The 15,503-nt window shown below is 38.4% G+C and overlaps 1 protein-coding gene, 1 long non-coding RNA gene and 1 pseudogene across 3 annotated transcripts; 1 reads left to right on the top strand and 2 right to left on the bottom strand.

The window, feature by feature from the left end:
• Positions 1 to 675: 675 nt before the first annotated feature.
• Positions 676 to 4,134, bottom strand: LOC112168954 (probable beta-1,3-galactosyltransferase 8). 2 transcript variants are annotated; one of them, XM_040509569.1, is made up of 9 exons: positions 4,000 to 4,134; positions 2,610 to 2,988; positions 2,434 to 2,501; positions 2,132 to 2,319; positions 1,764 to 2,021; positions 1,599 to 1,686; positions 1,375 to 1,500; positions 1,170 to 1,279; positions 676 to 1,082 (listed from the first exon to the last, which is right to left on the bottom strand). In XM_040509569.1, the coding sequence occupies exons 2-9, from the start codon at positions 2,880 to 2,882 to the stop codon at positions 934 to 936; spliced, it is 1,260 nt and encodes a 419-aa protein (XP_040365503.1). In that variant the 5' UTR covers positions 2,883 to 2,988; positions 4,000 to 4,134; the 3' UTR covers positions 676 to 933. The 2 variants fall into 2 exon arrangements, with proteins under 2 accessions (XP_040365503.1, XP_024161654.1); XM_024305886.2 differs by having other exon boundaries at positions 3,971 to 4,124.
• A 4,227-nt stretch (positions 4,135 to 8,361) lies between these two features.
• Positions 8,362 to 9,773, top strand: LOC112169527. Its single transcript, XR_002924704.2, has 3 exons — positions 8,362 to 9,022; positions 9,291 to 9,363; positions 9,488 to 9,773. It is a non-coding gene; the product is annotated as an uncharacterized LOC112169527 (long non-coding RNA).
• A 3,476-nt stretch (positions 9,774 to 13,249) lies between these two features.
• Positions 13,250 to 15,002, bottom strand: LOC112170644 (annotated as a pseudogene).
• Between the last annotated feature and the right edge of the window lie 501 nt (positions 15,003 to 15,503).

Here is a 15,503-nt window from a genome sequence, read left to right as displayed (position 1 = left end):
TTCTCACCGATTTCCTCACTTTTTAAATTTTATTTTTGTATTTAAAGTGGGAAAACCAAAGTCCGTCAGAGTCCTTGGTGCAGATGGGGACTAATAATATTGCACAACCCTTTTGGACCTTCTTGTCCCCATAAATGTCTGTGACTGGTCCCACGGTCTTATGGTATAAATGGAATTCTACTTTTTTATATTTTGATTACAAAAGCTAGTATTATATTTAGGGGGGAGTTTCTAGGGTATTCACCTTCAATTATTCATGAATACGAATATAGATTTTTTTTTTCCCTTTTCAGCCAATTTTCTTTTCTCTTTTCCAGAAGAAATTAACGAAAATTCAAAATTACACGGTGATTTTATTCATAGTAAAGACTTTATTTAATTTTTATAAAATTTTATTTCCTAGGTAGGGAGAAGAAAAAGAATGTTGATACCGGGTATATGGGTGTATGAATATTCTATATAGGAAAAGATTTTTATTCATAAACGAGTTTCGAAAGAGAAGAAAAAGAAGAAGGAAAAAAAACAAAAAGTAGGCGGGAGAGACTCTTACCTTCCCGCTCAAATCTCAATAGAAATTTAAAGAAATTAAAAATAAGGTCACATTTGTCAGCATGTGCCAGCAGTCCAGGAAAAAAAAAAAAAAGTAGCATTAGCGGGGTACGCTGCTTTGGCTTTTGTCCAAACTGTCCTCGATAGACAGAGGTAGAGACATTAGACATCATATCCCTGTTATGGTGGTCTATTCCTGTGCTGAAGCCGTCGTTTGCCTTTGTAAAAATTCAAAGAAATGTATACATTTATGTTTGCATAATCCTCAGATTTATTGAACAATAGAAAAATTTAGATAAACGTCAACAAAACAAAAAGAGGAACAGGTCCAAAATATTTGGAAAAATTCATCAAGTCATCCGTGTGGATCATCATGCGAATGAATTAGAGGTCAAGGTTCCAAACAGCTCCAGTTCCTTCGCCACATGAGTTATGCACGTCTTTCATCCTCTCAACCGAGTTGCATATCCCGCTACACTTCCAGTCAAATGACGCCACACAAACATTCCCCGCTTGTGCCATCCGTTCACAATCTAAATCAATACACCAATTCGGTCGGAATATGAATCCCGAAAATAGCACAAGTTCAAAATTTCAATCAACCTTGTACTTGTACATACCTGGAGAGGTGGCACAACACATAGAACGTTCATCGATGTGCTCAACTTCAAGTCCAATAAACCATGAGCCCAGCGACACATCCTCATTCGCATACCTATGCAATATGGGCCTGTCCCAGCCCAAAACCCAAACCCTACTTGTCAGTCCAACAGAATTAATCAAAATTAATAATGACTTGAGCAAGGGAAAGTTGGTAGGTCTCACAAATTGGTGGAAATGTAGGCAGCGAGGTCCTTAGAGATGGCATAGATTTGGCCGGTGGCATGCCTGAAATACTTGTTCCCTTCTTCCCCGAATTTCCAGTACTCCGGCTCGTGATATTTCACCCCTCTGTTCACATCACATCCCATGAACATAAGAGTACGTAGTGAACAAGTAGATCTAATTAGGGTAGAACTAGTCTAGTGATTGATCGAGATCTCACGCACTTTTGATATAGAACTGGGCCTGACTTCATGCAACCAATGTAAATTCTGGGTTTGGACCGGTGCCTTGCAAGTGTAGTCGCTAGCATACCTGCATACAGTAGGCGTCAAAGTAAATAATGACAATTACTCGTAATTATCCTTAATAATATATGGTTGGTACATTACCGAGATTGAGATGCACATCATCGTCGACCTTGACATAAAACTCGGCATCCCAAATGGAGATGGCGGTGGTGAAATAGAGGCGGGTCTTGGTGGAGAGCTCGTGGTAGCCCTCCACATGGTTGAGCCTAAGAAAGTCGTTGTGCTCCGCCTCTTCTGCCTCAATCGCTCTGTCAAGTAACCCTCCAGGAGTCGCGCTCCGTCCTATCACAAACCGTATTACGATCCCTTTCTCCTTCTCCAACTTATTCAGCTCACCTCCTGCCATGCATGAGCGCACGCAATTTCAATTTAATTGGGCTAGAATATTAATTAACCCAGCCAACAGCTAGCACTGGATTTAGTAATTCACCATTTCATCAAGGACCGACCTGTAGGCATCCAGGTTTCTCGAACTGATTTTCGCCGTTTCTTGCTGCTAAAGGCGGTATTGATTCCGATGACAACAAAAGCCTTCTGTCTTTTAGGATTAAATTTAGATGATGAACTCATTCTCTGGTTTGATGCTCGAGCTGCCGCCAATTCCATCTCCAGTGTTGAAATTGTCCTATCCAGTGATCTGTGTACGTAGGTACGTCCATCCAGTTTTAGTTTCAATATATATTAGTCATACAGACAAAAATTATGGTATTAAGTAAAAATCCAAATGACAGTTGATGTGGTAATTTTTTACTTGATAGCTTGATGAGTCTTTGCCACCTCCCCCATAATATCATCACCAGATTTTCCTTCATCCAGTTTCTGCTTATTCAGAGATTAAGAAATGTTACAAACTAATACTTCTTTAGTCACAAACATAGCTAGTTACGTGCTGGTGATAAACTGAAAACTAATAGCATTAGTACGTACTCGCTTGTGATCATCATTGCAATTAGTTTGTGTGACTAGTGCTGCTGCCCTTTTGGAATTGGCTGTTTCGTCTAGGTGGTTGTGGATGTGGTACTTGGAAACGATGGGAAATGGATGAGCTTCACGGCCGCCATTAGGTTGATCATCATCACCATCTAGACTAGTACTAGTACTACTCCATGTGCGGCTTGTAGTACTGAACAGTGATCCTGCAAAAAAACTTGCAATACATAGAATCAGCATCGCCTTTCCTGAAACCTGTTTCCCCCTCATTTTGATCGATATTGGTCGGATGATGATGAGCTTGTCCCACGAATCCTTTTTGAACTATTAAGTTACCGCAATCCCTGCTGCCCGCCCGCGATGATTAGAGTCCTTGCTGATCATATGCATGAGAGATGAAATTAATTAAAGTAAGATGAAGTATGGATAGGTATTAATAATGTGGCTAATTAGTTATCTGAATCAGATCAGACGAATGGTGCTTAATTGATGTCATCGGCCACCAAAATTCTTATATAGTACGTAATTACTAACTCTGGCTCGATCTATGTACGTAGGACTACGGAATCCCTAGCTAGAGCTAGATGTTAATTAGACTAGAATGCAAGAAGTAGTATCCGTATGTTCAATCGTCTTTGTATAATTCAGCTGATGAATTTGTATAAGCTTTTCCAAGCCTCCGCGTAGCCATTACTATTAGTGCGTGCTACATATCATGTGATAAAAAATGGGAGGTCGAGGGAGAGGTTAGACCAACTAGTTATTACATTATACATTTTGGAGGGAAACTTTTACCCCAATTGGCATCTCTAGATAGCCTTCTGCTCTTCTTGGTACGATTTTTCCAACTTGAACACGAAGAATCTGAAATGATGATCGAGGAGAGGTTGATTTCAAGGGAAATCTGCCTCATCCCACCCAATTATGCATCAGCAGTCACTGTTTTGTCTATAATTTATGTGTATGGAATCAAATGTCAAGCATGCAAGTACATTATCAATATGTTGTTTCAGATCCAGTTGAATTTGATCGATGGAGGAGAGTAAGTTCGTCACATGCAGTGCTACATTTTTATTAGATTCATGAATATAGACGCATGCATACACACACAAACACATAAAAAGGACAGAATTCTCGTTCTCATAGAGCAAAAACTTTTATTTTGTTGAAGGACCATAGTTAAGGAAAATAACACGTACTTAGGTGTATTTGCAGAATTTCAACATAATAGGACAGGAAAAGTCATCAATTCAGCTGGCTAGAACCCATCTATAGCTAGCTAAAGTTAGAATGATTATTTAATGTGAACAAAACAAGTTAAATGTATACCTTAATCAGAATAGAAACAAAGAGATTACCTCAATAAAAAGTAATATGATGTACTTACTTGGACGTGGAGATTCTTGATATGTGGAAGTAGCTAGCTAGGATGATCAAACTAATCACATACTGATTGAATTACTCTACATGGAAGTGATGGAACAGTCTAAATCTTTCTTGATCTGTATAATATGTATTCAGCCCTGTTTTAATTTGTAATATGTTGATGCATGATTGGTATCATATAATATATATAACAGGGAGGGAGGGTTGGCAGTTCAATCATGTGAATTTCGTGACTCAACAAATTGTCTGTAACAGAAAATCCCAATGAGAAAATAGAAAAAGAAAAGAAGAACAAAGTATACTTCCTCCTGCGATCCATTTAATTGTTTAGTCCATTTGGGTTTCCTAATGGCTAATGCCCGACATGACGCAAGTAGAGAAGTTGATCTCTGTAGCTATACATTTACATATATAAAGTTGGAGATCTTCAATGTAATTATTTAATTATATCATAAATAATTTCCAATCTATACGTACATAATAGGTTGGATTGGGGCATGGACCTTATTTTCCTGAGATGCTGTTATAATTAGAGATCGACTAGACGCCTAATTATATATTCAGAACAGATGAGAGCTAGCTAGGTTGGCTCTCTGCACATGCTCTCGTACAAGTTAGTCTAACTCTTAATTGCCATTTAATTTGAATTGATTTTATCATTGTGGTCAGGAAGCAATGATGTCACGTACACTGTTCGATCGATCAAGATCCACATGAATCATCACGCACTACATATTTTATCAAACTTGACCATTAGTGGATACAACATACTTAAAGAGTGTAAATAGCTTGATCATTCAGTTCAAGTTGTAGATACTACGCCATTCCCCATTATAGCAAGAAAATCACTGGGCCGCTGTTTTACCTTCTTGCACTCAATCACGTATATTATTCGAATTCAAATGGTCAATTGGTGGGTGGTACATACAACAAATGTGAGATGGGGCAATGGGAACCTAGTCTTTTAGCTCAACAAAACAAAAAATTATACCGAAAAATCCTGCGTATAACTCCCGCCCAGCTTATCTAAATGAAATATTGGCTGACAATTAAATCACAAAAATGCGCTATTAAACTTATGTCCAAGATGGGCAAGTTCATTGGCAACAAAATTGCCTCTATAAATATGACGAAAGTAATAGAGGAGAATCTAGTAGCAAGAGTTTTAATGTTCTCAATCAATATCTTAATACGCCAAGGAATAGATCATCCACCATTTAACGAATCGATAAGCATTTTAGAATCCCCTTGAAATGTTGATCAAGAATTTGGGCTCCATTATGATATATAGGAATCAAATGGGATGTCAAAAATCGATGAAGGCTGGTTATGACATTGCTTGTGTCAGTTATGTGATCTAACGAAAAGTTCATTTGCTATACGCATTATCAAAAGTAGAACCTCTCTAATTTCTTGTGACTTTAAACACTTGAGACAACCAATTCAATCAATTTTTTTGGGACAATTCTTAGGTTCACCCAAGAATTTATTGTCGATTAACATATTTTTACTTAATAATTTATCATCCAACGGTCCATATCTTAAATTAGTCTTTAAAGATCATCTCTGTAAAAAATAAATCGAATCAGAAATTGTTTAATTATCTAATTGAATCAAACAGGTATTTTCATCCAATTCCTACTTCCCAAATCGGATCTGTGGGAATTCGTGGCAAGAGATTCGATTGACACTGGCGCAGCAGTCCGTAGGTGATGGTGGTGTGACAGTCCGACGCAGGTTTGGGACGGAGGTGAAGCAGTCAGGTGCCTCTACCCCATCTGCTTCATCTGATACGAGGACCTCTACCCCGTCTCCGAGGAGCTCCAATTCTTGCAAGGCGAATGATGCAGGCCGGATTTGTTTCCAGTCGGTGGATCGGAGTACCACTGGGGCGGGTGGCGGCGCTTGATTCGACCATATAGGTCTAAGAAGGGAGGTCTCTGGCGAGGCATAACGGCGCAACGCCTGGGGTTGAGGGCAGAGCAGGTCTGGGTGCCCAGAGAAATTTAGGGTGACCAACTGTGGGCCTGGGCTCCTCTTTGTTTGGGCTACTCAAGATGGGCCTTTGTTTGGGCCTTGTTTTCTGTTTAGATTCGCATCTGGGATCCAAGAGAATGTTTGTGGATTTCTTTTTCTGCTACACTCTGGAATTGGAATTTCTGCTACTTAGGTAGAAGATTGCTCTCTACTCGATGTATTAATTAGCGTGGAGTGGGCAAGGTCGGTCACACTACCGCCGGTTACCTTGATAGAAGGTTACCCTTTATTTGACGCATTTTTTGTGTGTGGAAGCATGGTTGACCATACTATTGGTACCGTTTTACATAACCCAAGGTCTGCCTGGTGCCTCATCAAATGCTTTTTAGCATCCCTTCCTATCCTCGCTAGATTTTATTTCTGATGTCTTGTTGCATCTAGTATTGTTTATGTTATTTTTTATTTTGATGTAGTCTCTACATCTACAAGTTGTAATCGCTCTTATTATTATTATTATTATTATTATTATTATTATTATTATTATTATTATTATTATTAATAAAATGATTGACTATTACTCTAAAAAAAAAAAAAAAAGCTTGAGCTAAAACTTCTTTTTTTCCGGAAAACCCAAACCAGAAAAAAAAAACCCCTGAGCTAGTCTCTGTTTCCCCTCATATGTGAGAGTTTCTTGAGCTAGTCTCAGTCCCCGCGAGATCATCTCCCTCATTAATTTAGCTCTGTCTACATAGAACCATTCCATCAACCACCTGGTTTCAATTATCATAACCACCCCCAACATTTCAATTCTTTTTGTCTTGTCCTGCTTAGCTTTATTTCCAGATCATTCAATTATCATAACCAACCTCTGTCCTTAACTTGATATCCCAGAATCTTTGTTTCTGAAATCTCGCAACCTTAACTCACAAGCTTCCTTCAGCATCCCATCAATGCAACCAAGCTAGTCCTTTTTGCCTCTCCACAGTATCAAACCTACCCTGCCAATGTCTATTAATTAATCTTTCCCCTTTCTTACTTCCCTATTTCTAGTGTTTGGCTATGAATACTTAGAGTCTCATATCAATGAAGCAAGCAAGTCTTTTCCCTTTGCTATTCTGGTGATACAATGTAAATTTTGCTTGTGACCTCCTTAAATCGAAGCCACTCAGCCCTCTATCTATCCAACGCTCAGTCACTCCAATTGAATTGTCATCAACTCTTTCAAACCAAGGTGAGAACCTCAATGCCTCCTTTCTTCCCCATCGACTCAAACCCACAACATCTACCTTCCTTCTATTTCTCTACCTTATCACAGCCCTACACCACTCTCCTGTCACATAAACCTCCCAAGCTTTAGCTATGGAAACTAAAAATCCTAATGCTCAAGACCTTATTATCCGAATGAGAGAAAAACTCTGCCTTCGAACATTAGACCATTTTGGTCGTCTTGCAGCTGTAATATTTGCATATAAAGTCCCCCAAGGATGGCTGGAACTATGCCTTCGAACATTAGACCGTTCTGGAGCCTCTAGGATGGCTAGAACGGGTCTTTTGCACACATGGGTTTTGGACCATGCCTTGTCGTAGTTGAAATAAAGGCCTTTGGTCCTTCTCTCTCTCTGCTCATTGGGTTGTAAGTGGCGGAATGGGACCGTTGAATTTTTTCTAGTAGTTGAGGTGGCAGCATAGGGAACGATTTGGTTATTGGTAGGGTGAGTTTGGTTTTGGCCTGAAGTGAGGGCAGGATGCAGGTTGGAAGAGGTGTGTGGTTGATGGTAGAGATACGGGGTTGTCGGGAAGCACGTATTCAGCTAATTTGAGCTCAAATCGGCGTGCTAGACGCTGAGCTGAGGCCAGCGAACGTGGTTCAAGTGCAATCACGTCATGCTAAATTTCTGGCTCAAGGGCGCCGAGAAAGATAGGTAGCAGCTGTGAATCCAACCAATTCAAATCCCGGATGAGAGCTTGGTGAAGGAGATGATAAACTCGTTCACTGAGGCGGTGTGCCGTAATTGGGAGAGGGAAGTTTGGATGTCGGCATCGTTGCCGGCACTGTAATGCTCCAAGAAAGCTGAAGCAAATTGATTCCAAGTCTCCATGGGATGTCTCTGCTCAAAGCCATTCATCCACATACAAGCATCTGGCCTAAAGTGTGAGGCGACGATGGAGATGAGTTCCGATTTTGAAATGCACTGAGTGTATAGGTGTCTTTCCGCCATTAAGAGTCAGCCAAGGGCGTCGTCGTCAGTGAACCTGGGTACGTCAATCTTGGGTGGTCGAAAGTGGTGCGAGTCCTAGAAGTAATGGCGGTTGGAAAATTATCTGGGAAGGGTGTGGGTGGTAGAGTGGGGAATCCATAATTCGGGAAGGGAGGTTTGAGGCTATGTAGTTGTGGTAGTTGTAGAATGTGGTGGTTGTGGAACAGAGGTTAGAGTTGAATAATGAGGAGGGGATGAGTACGGTAGTGGTGGTGTGTGAGGAGAAGTAATCATGGCTGTGGAGACTTGTGATGTTGAGGGGGTGGGTGGGATGGGTAGAGTTAGGCTCGGCCAAGCTGAGGCTGGGGCGGAGATGGTGCCAAAGGTGATGGCAGGTGAACTGGTTTTGGTTTGCGATGGTGGTGGTTGGCTTTGGGCGCTGCCATTTGGGTTGAAGGTTTTGGAATGAGTCTTGTTTTTTATTCATGGCATCTATAAAGTGATGGAACTCTGCTTGTAGCAGCTCGAAGGACTGGTGGAGTTCTTCCACATGGAATGGTGTAATTTCCTCAAGTTGGTATGAAGAAGAGGCAAGGAGTTGTGTTTGTGGTGTTTCGGTTATTGGGGTGATGAAGGCAGAGGTGGTTAGGGTGGTGGAGGGATTTAAAACCTAAAGGTTTCTTGCCGGAGCCATCCGGCTCTGATACCAGATGTTGGGAACCAAATTAAGAGAATTGGAAAATCAGGAATTCAAAGATTAATCATATTTTTCATAGCCAATCTTGGGCAATTCGTTTACAACATATAGGAGTTGCTGCAACTAGACAAAAGAGAAAGAAGACAACAATGGTACATGACCACCATTGCATACTTCCAAAGATTAGCATCTGGGCCTATTGGGGAGATAAAGGGTTATTAGCTGGGCTACTCCTAACAGATTATCAGTAACTTTGTTATTTGGTTTCCAATTTGTTTTGGGTCTTATGTTATCTTCATGTCGTGATTGTATGCACTTTTCTTCGATTTAGGATTTATTTGTTGGGATTTTTTTTAAAGAATTTCTTAAAATTCACTTTGAATCTTTGTATGTGACTGATTTGGGGTTTCGATGATGCAGGAGAAGAGAGGCGATTCTGGGTTATTGGTTTGCTAAATCCGAGCCCACCGCCAACAATACTTCCAATTACGAGGTAAACTATTTCAATTTCTTGGTAATTGATTGTTGGGTTCTTCAAAATTGAATATTTAGTTTTGATTTGTGCATATGACTTTGGTTTTGTGGGTGATTGAGTATTTTTCTTCAAAAAATTACAGTTATGCTTTTTGGCTAGACTTGCACAAGGAGAGAACAAGGTGTGGACTGCTATTCTCCATCAAATTCTGACGCAAATTCTTTTTCCAAACTTGGTTATGTATAAGATAAATTATGGGTTTGTACACCCTCTAGATAAAACCCTTTGAGCCTACATTAAGCCTTTTCTTTCATCACCCTCATAATCCTTAACCCCTAAACCTTAGTATAGTTTTATCCTTACCCATGTTCTAAAGACTTAGTGGAGCTAATTTTTGAGACATACAAGAGGTTTTTGGCGTCAAGAATGAAGATAGAGAAGAGAAGGAAGTTCCAAGTGTGGGGGTAAGACTTGTTTGTAGAAAAAAAAATATATATATATATATATATATATATGTATATATATGCAGTTAAGAGGAAAAAAAAAAACAAAAAAAAAAAATTTTAAAAAAATTATATGTGACAGCAAAAGAAAAAAAAGAGTAAGTGTTTATGGATTTTAGTCCCCCCATTGTGGATTTGGAGTTTGCTTTAAAGTGAATGCCTATTCAAGAAAATTCGGTCTTTGTCTAATTTATAAGTGTTCAAAGGATGTTTAGAATGAAGCATGAGCCCTACATGATGACATTTATCCCTTTATGAAGACTTTGAAGGAGTCTATGACGTTTCTATTTGGTGGAATTTCAAGATTGTCTCTCTACATCAACAAGAGCTCTACTAAGTTTTTAGGATACTTTGTGATTTTCCTATCCCTTTGTTTCTATAAACCCTAAACCTTGGCCCCATTACAACCTTAATTATAAGACCTCTTTGGTGCAAAAACTTGTTGTGAAATTTTAATTAAAACTCGCAAGCGCACGAATCGTCGTTAGTATAGTGTGCAAGTGCGAGGTCATTCCAACTGAGGATTGATAATCAATTTAAATCCTAACTCAATTAATCCAAACACAAAATCATATAAACAATCAAACTAAAAAAAGATATGGTTTTGAGGTTTTCGACTAAACAAATAATGTGAAAATTAAAGAAAGAAAGAAAGAAACAAATAATGATAAAACCTAGGGTTTCAGAATCAACTGCTAACAATCCTATTATGTTTCAATGCAATTAATAGATTCCTTTGTTTCTCTAGATGATAATTCCCGTATCTAAGTCCTTCTTAGGTACTCTAGACCATAGTTTTCCTTGAGTGTATGATGCTCTCCCTCTCGGGTAAAGATCTTATATCCTAACTATGCAGTTTATCTTTCTCAGGTATAAATTTAACATGCAAGACTCATTACGTTTTAGAAAATAAGGGAATCAAGCAAACCATTATTCTTTTTCAAGTAATAATGTAATTTACCACACTTAATTAATCACAAGAAGCTAATCAAATTATATTGCATCTCTGCTTCAAATTCATCTTCCAATTACTATATGCAAAGCCCTAAGGTGATCAATCAAAGAACTTAAACATAAAGCATCAATTCAAATAGTAATTAAGCATTCATCACAAAGAAACTATAAATCCATCAATACAACATCAAAATACATAAACAATCATGATAGGGCATCATCCTAACCCTAGAAAAGGTTTAACAAAAGATAACTAAGTAAAACATAGGAAAAACATAAAAAGAATGGAAGGGGAAAAAGAAGGGAAAGATGGATGAGTCGTCTCCGCTCCTTAGACATCTACATTGTGCTCCCAAGACTCCCTCTCTCATGTAAAATTCGTGCTCCCTTATATAGGGAAGATTTCTGCTCATCTTTGGCTTCATGTTTCCTTGTAAGACTTGGATTTGGATTTCTTTCTCGATTTGGAATGGGAAAACCTTGAAATATCTTTTGTAGAAGTAGGAATACATGTATTCTTGAATCCTTATCTGAATTAACTTCCTTGAAACATTAGGATTGATGATCTTGTGCCACGTAACTTGAGTTCTCCACGAATGGTTGTAAATTCCTGAGCAGATTTCCTGTCCGACCTATCTTCACTTAAATAATCATAACTTTCTCCAGAAGTATCGAAATTGAGATCCGTAAAATTCTACAGAAAATAAACATCCATAGCTTTCCATGTATATAAGGCTCATTATCTGATTCGATCTGAGTAACTCCCAGTAATTCGGTGAAGTTGGGTGTTCTGCACAGACAGATTATGGGACCTGGGCGTCTTTCAATCCTAATTAACTCATTTTGGCTTCTTTTCTTCTCTCTTTGAAAAAAACCTACAAAAGACTAAAACATGTAAATGAATCATAAATCAGGAGAACTAAACAAAAATATCAAGATTAAGAGGCACAAAAATATAGGAAAATATGAGCACATCAGGGTTCTGGTGATTATCTTTTGCAAGTGTCCCGATCATCTTTTGTGTTTTGATTTCAATTATAGGGTTTTCTTGATAGTTTTGATGTTTTTTAAGCTGAAATGGTCACTTTCTTAACTATTGTAGAAAATTGTTGTTCATGTAAAACATTTCTATGTTTGATTCAATTTCAGGGTTGGAACTTATTTTCAAGTTTGCGGCTTTATAATCCTTAAAGCCAGAAGAGTTTTAAGGCTTGACATAATCTAAAAGCCATGTAACACCGTGTTTCAGTGTGTCTCTAACAATATCAGTATGTTCTAATTCCAATATTCTCAAACATGTTTGGTCTTTCCTTTCATGGTATGCATTTTTCACATTTTTGATTTTTTTTTCTTTATGTGATTTTAGTCTTGAGCTGCAATAGTGCCATATATAAGCTTATTTAATTAGCTGGCAATTTGAGTAGTTCTTTGTTTTTGGTAAAATTCTGGGGTTCTGTCAAACAAAGTAATGTGTTATAAGCCTAACTCTGTTTTCAAGAATTGACCCTATAATTTGAGGAAAGCTGTGATTGATTGTGGCTGTGTTTTGTAGGAGGGTAAGCATTTGAGAGGGAGATTTGAATAAGGAGATGAAGAACTTGGTGATGGTCTTGAACGGCCCATAGGCTTTAGGCTTCGATGGCTACTTGAAGGACGCAAATTGGGAAGTTGGTTGTGGTCCATTGCGCATTGTGCAGACACCCCTATCGCACAAGGTATGCATAAATTTGTGTTTGTGTGTGAGTGTAGACCAGGTGTTTATGGAAAATACTGATTGAGTTTTTTGAGTTGCAACAAGTTTCACAGTTTGATTTGTTTACACTGGATGATATTGATTCTACTTTCCAAAATGTCACCAGGCTGACCAATGCTCAGCATCATCATCTTACTGGTATGGTTTGTTCATTGCAATTAGTATAGAATGTTCTGGAGGGAATGTGTGTGTTTGTATAGGGCACATTTGGTCATTTGGTCACATTTTCAAGTTCCAAATCAGCGAAACACGCAATTCATTTCGATAATCTGCTATACAACAGTTGACAGTTCACAACTATTCCATTGTTAGTGACATTTTTAATATTAAAAAATAAGGTCCATGAATTACTTAGCAGCTGCTTTGAATAAAGAAGAATAATTGGATTTACTTCTCAAACTAGTTTTCTGCATCATCTACAACTCTAAATTTTACGTTCTATTGCATGACTCGGTTGACATTCACTTCCCATTTCAACTCTTTCGCATTCTATTTCTAGCCTGCAACCTATAATAATAGGGGCCGTGACCACTTACCCAATTTTAGACTAAAAATTGTCCACTTACTCCACTAAGAGTTTTTTAACCCCATTTACCCAATTTAACAGTGTTTGACAATATTACCCTCATACTCCTCTCTCTCTCTCTCTCTCTCTCTCTCTCTCTCTCTCTCTCTCTCTCTCTCTCTCACTGCTTCACACTTCGGTGAGGTTGGACAAGCGAGGTGTCATTGTCGAGAGCGACCATCTGGACGCTTTGGACTTCCTCACCTTGACGTGGAGCTTGTTGTCGTCACCGATCTCGACGTCGGTTTCGAGGAAGTTGCGGCTGTCGAGGGACATGACGTCGGAGTCGACCTTGAAGGAGACGATGGAGGTAGCGGTCTCCAGGAACTACTCCATTATCAGCAGCTTGGCGTCGTAGTACTCGAAGAGGAAGAGTAACAGGGTGTACCAAATGATGCACTGGAGCACGACGACCTGGACCATCAGGCTGCCGGACTCTGGGATTCGGTGGCCGTACATTGCGATCAGCAACGGGATTCCCATGACCAGAGTATTGGGAAGCGTGGAGAGTGAGAAATTCGTGATCATCCACTCGAGGCTTCCATTTCGGGTGAAGTTGGTCCAGAGGGCCAGGGCGAAGAGCATGATGATCTTCTGGAGAGTGTCAGCGGTGATGAAGCGGAAGTTCATGGTGTAAGGCTTGTTGGTGGAGATGAAGTGGAAGGAGAGAAGAGGAACTGCGAAGATTGTGACGAAGCGGTTGATTTTAGAGCATTGGTCCGGGGAGAAGATCTTCCACCACCGGACGGAGCCGTAGGCTAAGATCATGGCCACGTAGGCTAAGATTTTTTTTTTTTTTGGGTAAATTTGGCAGAAGGCTTATAAGGAAAGAAGAAAGAAGAATGAAAAAACAAGTTTTTGAATGGTTATACATGTCTATTGCGGGCAATAATATGATTATTGGGAGGCAATAATATGAGTATTGGGGGGCAATAATATGCATATAAATTGATCAATTGTGCATGTAGTATATTCATTTTTGTTTTGGAAGTTTATGCAATAAACTGGGAGGGCAATAATATGAGTATTGGGGGGCAATAATATGCATATAAATTGATCACTTGTGCCTGTAGTATATTTATTTTTGTTTTGGGAGTTTATGCAATAAACTGGGAGGGCAATAATATGATTATTGGGAGGCAATAATATGATTATTGGGAGGCAATAATATGAGTATTAGGGGGCAATAATATGGTTACTGGATATTATTAAGGGGCAATAAATTCAGACGCCGGAATCCGATCACCAGTTCGGTAGCCGGATTCCGGTCACCGGAGTCGGGTCACCAGACGCCGAAGTCCGCCACCGGAGTCAAGTAAGGTCTCCAATGACTTCTTTCTCTAAGTGACAAAGAAGGAGAGGGCAAAATTGTCCCAAAATAAAAATGAATAAAAAAAATACTTAATTGGGTATTAGGAAAATAATCTCTTAGAGTGTTTGGGCAAGTGGGCAATCTCTTAGAGTGTTTGGGTAAGTGGGCAATTTTTAAGCTAAAATTGGGTAAATGATCACTTTCCCTTTAATAATATTACACATATCGCCATGTGTTTGTTCTTACTATAACATATATGCATTAATGGCATGTATTTGAATATTTTTATCCATGCAACTAAAGAGTTGTTCTCATTGAGTAGGAGACTGATTAGACTGCTACTGTATTGATGTGGAGGACAACGTAGGAGCTCTTTGGAGTCTCATGTGAGGATATGATCATAAAAAGAATAAATTAAAATATAAAATAAAAATAGGAATCGACATATATATATATATTTTTTCTAGAAAAAAGATTTATTAAAAATAACGGGAAATACAAGCAAGAAGAGAGGACATATCCTACACCTTCAAGAAGTAAAGTACCACTGAGAGGAATGACAGACAACATCCCGCCTTCCAAAACAAAAGAAATCATCTAAAACGAAAGGGTGCGGCTATTGCCACCCTACTATTTTTTTTGTTTACCCTACTTGCTCATTACACCATACATTTTAATTTTAATTATTAAAATTAATTATCTAACCCATTTCTCTTTTCAAGAATATCCTTATATGACAAATCCAATTAATTTTTTTTTTCAAGGAAAATCTCTCATTTAATTTATACCAAAAAAAAAAAACTAAAATATATTCAAGTTTTCTAATAAAACCATGATATGATTTACTTCTATTTTTTTTTGTTTTTTTGTTTTTGTTTTAATGTTTGTTTATTTTAATTTATGTCAAAAGATTAGTAAGTTAACAGCTATGAGCAATAAAAAAGAGATTGATTTTTTTTTCATGTTTTAAATTTTTACTTTCGCTGTTCACAAATGGTATTGCAAAGATTTTGATGAAGTTAACACTAATGGTTTTGTGAATTGAATAACGAATTAACGATGAGGATGCAA

Source organism: Rosa chinensis, chromosome 6, assembly GCF_002994745.2.
Source record: "Rosa chinensis cultivar Old Blush chromosome 6, RchiOBHm-V2, whole genome shotgun sequence".
NCBI lineage: Eukaryota > Viridiplantae > Streptophyta > Magnoliopsida > Rosales > Rosaceae > Rosa > Rosa chinensis.
This window is presented reverse-complemented; position numbering and strand designations above follow the sequence as displayed.